The following is a 7,288-nucleotide window of genomic DNA, read 5'->3' as shown; positions in this document are numbered from 1 at the left end:
CAGTTTTTGGCAAAATCACATCCATAGCAAACAATTGGTTTGCTTTATGACTGCCACAAAAAAAGGTCATTAAAATCAGGTTGATCACATGACCATTTTACACCCTTCATAACTTATAGCCATGATGGGCAGGCTCCATTATAGTTGTAACTTGACTACGTGTACTACAGTATAAAATGTTTCACAAAGAAATGACAGGAGGACAGAATCGTATGCAGAGAGATATTATATTCAACAATATAAGTGACAATCCTTAGAAAATAAGGTACAATAGACAATTGCTCTGTCAAATTATTGTCATAAGAATTACATAAATTATCAAATTATTATCAAATAAGAAATCACTAAGCTCAGATGAATCACTATTGAATGTGTAAAGTTGCAAGAAAAATATCGGGTCCGTGGTGATCTCTGAGCTTGGTTGTTTTGTCGCAGATGTTTCATTACCCAAACTAGGTAACATCAGTGTGAAAGAGTTAAAGTTTTAACCTCCCTATATCAACCAATATGAATTAAATCCGTGCAACCAAGAAATTAGATAATGTACAGTCTTACATATCTCTACCAAAGAAATGAGATGCGAAAAAGTATGCATGTTATTGAACTAATTCCTCATGGAAGTCAAATTTCAATGAAGAACTCACAAAGAAGAATACACAATGTACTGAGAAAGAAGTGCTAAATAGCCAGACAGGATTCAGAAAAATAGATGAATGTCATAGCAGAGCATTAGCACAGGATAAATAAATATAGAGCAAGAAAAGCACAGTTAAAAACAAAATTAAAAAACAAGGTTAACATTTCCAAGTTAAAAACAATACATCAATGTTAATGATAATTTAAAAATTAACCACAACTGATGTATAAATACAAATGCTAAGGTGTAAAATGGCACAGAACGAATTGTGGCAATCATATTAAAATGTAGAATGATAGCTAATGAACTTATTGGAAGATTTCATTGTTCTTATGAAGAAGCTCTTTATGGAAGAAGAACATGTGCTAACAAACTGAATTTAGAGAAATGGATGATGTAGGGAAGGGAGTGAAATGAGTACACAGCTCAGTCCCATGTTTCTTGAGTTGTACACTGAATACATTATTAAAAAGGGCAGGACTGGAATAAATGTCAGCTGAAATCAAAATAATATTAGCGTTTTGCCTCAGGCAGGACTTGAACTAAACAGTTTTCTGGTTTCTAGCATAATGACCTAACCACCACCCCAACCGGCTCTTAGCAAATTCATACTTGACATCAAAGAATTGAAGGTGGAAGTTTTGTTTTCTTGGATTTAAGAATATGTTATCAATGTTTGTTTGTTTGTTTTATTTGATTTGTATACCGCCCTACTCCCGAAGGACTCAGGGCGGTGAACAGCCACAAGATAAAAAGACATAAATGCAAAATTTAAAACAGAATAAAACCGAATTAAATAATTTGGCCGAAGACAGATTTAAAACACCCCAATAAATTAAAGCCAATTAAAATTTGTATTTTAAAAGGGAAAAAAGAGAAAAATGGATAGTGTAGTGGAGAAATAAGGAGGAGATTTGCCTTCCTCCCTAAAATCAATAGTAGATAAATTCAAGATCATGATAATAAAAGTCAGAATAGTTACTTAAACCAACAGTCACAGTGGAACTGGAGAGCTAGAGCAGAAGTGTCCAACCTTTGACAATTTTAAGAGCTTTGGACTTCAATTCCCCGAATTCCCAGCATAGCTGGCTGGGGAATTCTGCAAATTGAAGTCCAGAATTCTTAAATCCCTTCATCTTGCATTGGAATGGGACTGACTTTTTTTAATAGTCATACATACAGATACATCAGTACATATGTGTGCAAATACAATACAATTTGGCATATGCCGCCAGCCTTGTAGCAACCTCAGAGATCAAGCTCACTGCATGAAAGGTCCTAATTTATGCTAACGTATTGAAAAATGCCATTCAGACAGCTTTCAAATGCTGTGAGGTTTCAGTGTTGTAATGCTGAGTATCTGTGACCTAAAATTAGCACACATTAGCTATAGATCCTGAGAAGACTAATTATTTGGAACTGCAGGCTTCAATATTCAGCATTAATCTGTCTTTCCTTCTTGCCTGCGGTTTGGAAAAGCTGCTTTTATCTCATGGATGGAATTTGAGCAGGAAGCTTGCACAAAATGAAAGGATTATAACTACTGTGCTGGCATTTTTAGATGCCTTCATGAGAAACCAGATGGCAGATTCTGCTTCCTAAAATGTGAATTTATCTAGTTTCCTTGAGCAAATGCTGAAGTGATGGAATGCTTTCCCTTGCATTCTAGGAAGATATCCCAAAGTGAATGTAATACTGTACAGATAATCCTCAATTTACAACCATTCGTTTAGTGACTGTTCAAAGTTACAATGGCACTGAAAAAAATCGACTTATGACTGGTTTTTACACTTAAGGCTGTTGCAGCATCCCAATGGTTACGTGATCAGATTTTGGTTGCTTGTCAACTAGCACATATGTGTGACAGTTGCAGAGTCCCTGGGTCGCATGATCACCTTTTGCAACCTGACAAGCAAAGTCAGTGGGAAAAGCAGATTCACTTAATAACCGTGTTACTAACTTAACAACCGCCACAATTCACTTAACAACTGTGGCAAGAAAAGTGGTATAATAGGGCCAGATTCACTTAACAACTGTCTCACTTAGCAGTGGAAATTTTGGACTCAGTTGTGGTCCCAATTTGAGGACTCCCTGTGTGCAGATTTTCATCAATTCAGCCTCGTAATTGATTACATTTCTTTCCCTTTCAGACATGCACCTAGGATTGCTTTCTTACAAATCTAAACATTGACTGTGACCAAATTTTAGAAACTTGGCTGTTCTTCTCTCACAGCAATCACTTTCCCTGCCCTTTGCACCCTTTTTTGAAGATCCATTTAACTTATCTCTGGTATGTGCACAGATTAGAATATCAGGAGCTTTCGATGATAGTCCCTTATTACAGCACTGGATCTTGTATTTTGTACTTTAGTTTTGCACTAGGTTGAAGATAAGTCCATAGTCACTTAACCCTGATGAGGACAGCAGAAGTAGCTCACTTCTTTCTATCCAGGACATAGCATGTAAGCGCTGCTTGAGCAGAGTCCTCATTATTGTCAGGGACGCTACACATCCTCTCCATTGCCAGTTTTCCTTGTTTCTTTCTGGGAGGGGGTTTCGTAGTATCCAAAGCGGAATATCTGGATTCAGCTTCTATGGAGTTTCTCAGTCATCCAGGTCATGGTTGTCTCAAAGGTGGTTTTCCAAGAGGCAACTGAGCTTTCTGTTTTTTCTTTGAAGATGTTTCTCTTCTTATCCAAGAAGCTTATTCAGCTCTGAAGAAGCTTCTTGGATGGAAAGCGAAAGGTCTTCAAATAAAAAAAAATCAGGAAGTCCAGTTGCCTCTTGGAAAAGCACCTTTGGGACATCTGGATTCAGTCACAGCTTTGTCCATACAGTATCAACCCAATGAATGCTCAAGTTTCCTCTTTCCGCTATGTATTCAAAACAGACAGTGAGTAAGATAGATATATCTATAGATGTGTATGTGTATAGCATGTGTATATGTGTGTTATGTACGTGTATGGGTATATACTTCTTTTGAGAGTGGGCAACAGAATTTCATTTTTAATATATGCCAGTGTGCTCACAGTAAAAAATGACAATAAAGCTCTATGTATCATCTATCTGTCTGTCTGTCTGTCTGTCTGTCTGTCTGTCTGTCTGTCTATCTATCCATCCATCCATCCATCCATCCATCCACCTAATTTAGTCAGTGCTCCTTGGAAATCAGAATGATTAATCTTCTTGTTATTTTTCCCCCCCTTCAGAGATTAGCTGTAATCTACTGCCACGTTCCCGCCGCCTACTCCTCTTGCTCAACCCCTTTGGAGGCAAAGGTAACGCACTGCAATGGTGTCAGAGTCACATCCGTCCCATGATTACCGAGGCAGATGTCAGCTTCAACTTGATCCAAACAGGTAAAGCTTAAATTGAGGGGTGGGGGGGAAGGTGGAGGGGAAGTCACCGTAAGAATACTAGATGATTTTCTCTCTTGACAGCCTTCTCCATGCTGGTGCCCTCCAGATACCTTAGGGTTGCAGCTCCCAGAATCCTATTGGCCCTGCAAGTTGAAATTCTAGGAGTCACAGTCCATATGCATCAGAAGGCCAGCAGTATGGGAGAAGTTGTCCTAGAAAAAAAACCATAACTATAAAATTCCTTTCAAGGACTTAATGTTTTGGAGCCATCATGGGTGGAACAAGAATGCAAAACTGATTTGGGAATATATTCAATGACTCTGATTTTCCAAGATGCCAGTCTTGGTGGTGGTGAGGGTGATGATACTCTTCGCCCTTTTTTAACTAGAGTAATCCTACCTTGAACTAGTTTCTTATAGTGGTTAATGCAGCAGACTAAAAAATCAGGAGACCGTGAGTTCTAGTCCCGCCTTGGGCATGAATCCCACATGGAGAGGAACACCCAACATTATTGAAATGAAATTTATTATGGATAGCGCTCGAGTTATGACTACTCTTGAGCCCATAATTTTTTGCTAAATGAAACATTTGTTAAATGAATTTTGCCCAATTTTACAACCTTTTTTGACACAGATGTTAAGTGAATCAGTCCAGTTGTTAGGTTAGAAGACAATGTGATTAAGTGATTCTGGCTTCCCAATTGACTCTGCTTGTCAGAAAGTCGCAAAAGGTGATCACATGACCCAGGGACACTGCAACTGTCATAAAATATATGCCAGTGGTGAAGCGTCTGAATTTTGATCATGTGACCATGGGGATGCTGTAACAGTCATCAGAGTGAAAAACAGTCATAAGTCATTTTTTTCAGCGCCATTGTAAGTTGGAACAGTCACTAAATGAACTGTTGAAGACTGCCTGTATTCTGTGTTGGGGATTAAGGTTAGTGCACTTACTTTACTGCTAAATTGAACCAAGATGGTTCAAAATTCATCAAAACAGAAGGATAGATGTCTGTTTACTATTCATGTTTTCACCAGGTTAATCTTGGAAAGATAGTGGAGCAGGGGGTGAAATGCTACCAGTTCAGCTGAACTGGTAGCAATGGCAGCGGGTGGTTTGGAGAACCGGTAGCAATGGCAGCACAAGGCTCTGCCCACCTGCCTGGTTGTTGTTACTTCCTGGTTTTAACCAGGAAGTAACCTGGTTTGTGTATGCGCAGATGATCCGTGCACAGGGCACATGCGCAGAAGGTTCGGCGCGTGTACCTCCGAACCAGTAGGGAAGATAAGTAGATTTCACCCCTGTAGTGGAGTTAATCTCCAAACAAAAGTTAGATCTTGTTATGTGTAGAAGTGGCTGCAACCAACAGTTCTCCAAAGAAATAAGGCCACAAGTTTTGATGCTCCATTTTTGAAAATATGAAATCCAGCTGCTAAACTCAATATTATTTTCATCCATTTTGGATATACTGATCTACCGGGAGTGAAAAATCATCTTGGCAGCCCACATATTTAAAAAAAGATATAAAGAAAACTAACAGCCAGAGGATCCATGAGATTCAGTGAAATTCTGCTAAATAGAACATACTTTCTTTCCACAAAGATGATCTGCTTGGTGGATCATGGTTTCTTGTAGAAAACAATGAAACTATCATCACAGACAATTCTGGGTAGCATAAACCATAAACATCTATGAATTAGGTTAACTAAAAGAAATCTCAAAATTCAGGATTAAATATTAGAATTTGCTACATCTTGCCTTTGCTTCAGGGTTCTCCAGAGGGCAGGATTGACTACATCTGCAGAATGATCTAGAATGTACTAAGTTTTACCAAGTAAACATGAAGATCTTGCAACATTTAAGAACAGGGGTGTCCGTAAGAACACTTATACAAGAGTGGGGAAGCTATGAGGGTTTGGTTTTGGGTTTTTTTTCATGAGGGGAAAATATTTCTCCAGCCAAGCCTTCCCTAGGAAACTTTTAAAGAAACACAATTTCCCTCTGCTTCTGTCCTTCTCTCCAGCGTTCTGCACCACTGAGAATAAATTATGCTTCCTGTTGCTGACATTGCACGTAAAGTCATAAACACAAAGCACCTCACCTAAACTTTGCATAATCGCTGAAATATGATTAGAATTAATTATTCACCAAACTGTGGAAATTACAGCCATTTACTTTATAGCCCCAGATTTTCATCCACAGCACCAGTCACATGCTAATTTGTGCAATAACTTCAATCATTCAGTAATTAATGCAACAGCGTTTTCGTTCCATATACTTATAAATAGCCACTTCCTTGTCAAAGAAGACAAGTCACAGTTGTCTCCAGGAGACCAGACACTGAAACAGGCTGTCAAGTCAGGAAACAGAGGTGGAGCTCAGCTACTTAATTTTATGCCTGTCCTTGTCTTCCTCAGAAAGACAGAACCACGCCCGGGAGCTGGTGCAGAGTATCTCTTTAGATGAATGGGATGGTATTGTGGCCATTTCAGGAGACGGACTTCTTCACGAGGTATATTGTTCAAATCACAACAACAACAAGACAATTCATAATTCTCTCACCTGGTTACCTGTAAATCTCCTTTGTTGCTTCCCTTAAAACTGGAAAAAAATTAAAACCCTCTAGTCTATTTGGGTGGGATTTGGAAAAGAAAAGACCTCTCCACTTCCACCTTCTGTCTTCACTTCCAACCAACATATCTTCATGGCCAGATAAAAATCTAAAGATAGCTGTGACAATGTATAAAGTGGGAGTGGGAAAAAAGAGGCTAATTGAGAAAATTGGAATTTCCTGGATTTTGTTCTGTACTTTTCTATCTACTGGTATGTCTTTTTGGCTTTTGTGTTTAAACCAAGGGTCTTCAACCTTGGCAACTTTGAGCCTGGAGGACTTCAACTCCCAGAATTCCCCAGCCAGCTGGTTTAAACTACGTAGTGCATGGGCAGACAAATTAGCCGGACATCATATATAAATAATGAATTATTCCTGAGACAGATTTTTGCTACGTTAGCTCATCCTTTCCTCAATTGGTACCCTCCATATATGTGGGATTTTAATTTCCATGTACAGGAAGTCCTCGACTTATAACTGCAATTGGGACCAGAAATTCCATCTCTACTCAATGTGGTCATTAAGTGATGTTACCCGATTTTACAACCTTTTTCTGCTCCCATCATTAACACCTACGATCTGGAACGAGCTCCCCCCGGAGATACGGAGGATTCCGGATCTGCGTACCTTCCGTCGCGCGTTTAAGACGTTCTTATTCCATCAAGCTGGCCTGACCTAAGC

At 39.0% G+C, this 7,288-nt stretch overlaps 1 protein-coding gene across 1 annotated transcript in view; it reads left to right on the top strand.

The window, feature by feature from the left end:
* The window catches only part of SPHK2 (sphingosine kinase 2), a 46,302-nt gene that overhangs the window by 24,394 nt on the left and 14,620 nt on the right, over positions 1-7,288 (top strand). Inside the window, exons 3-4 of the mRNA XM_034419546.3 lie at positions 3,847-3,996; positions 6,414-6,508. Of these exons, the coding sequence (XP_034275437.1) occupies positions 3,847-3,996; positions 6,414-6,508 (245 nt within the window). The remainder of the gene's footprint in view (positions 1-3,846; positions 3,997-6,413; positions 6,509-7,288) is intronic.

This window comes from Pantherophis guttatus, chromosome 4 (genome assembly GCF_059756535.1).
Source record: "Pantherophis guttatus breed Tessera chromosome 4, ASM5975653v1, whole genome shotgun sequence".
Lineage (NCBI taxonomy): Eukaryota > Metazoa > Chordata > Lepidosauria > Squamata > Colubridae > Pantherophis > Pantherophis guttatus.
The sequence above is the reverse complement of the archived record's forward strand: the minus strand, read 5'-3'. Positions and strand labels throughout refer to the sequence as shown.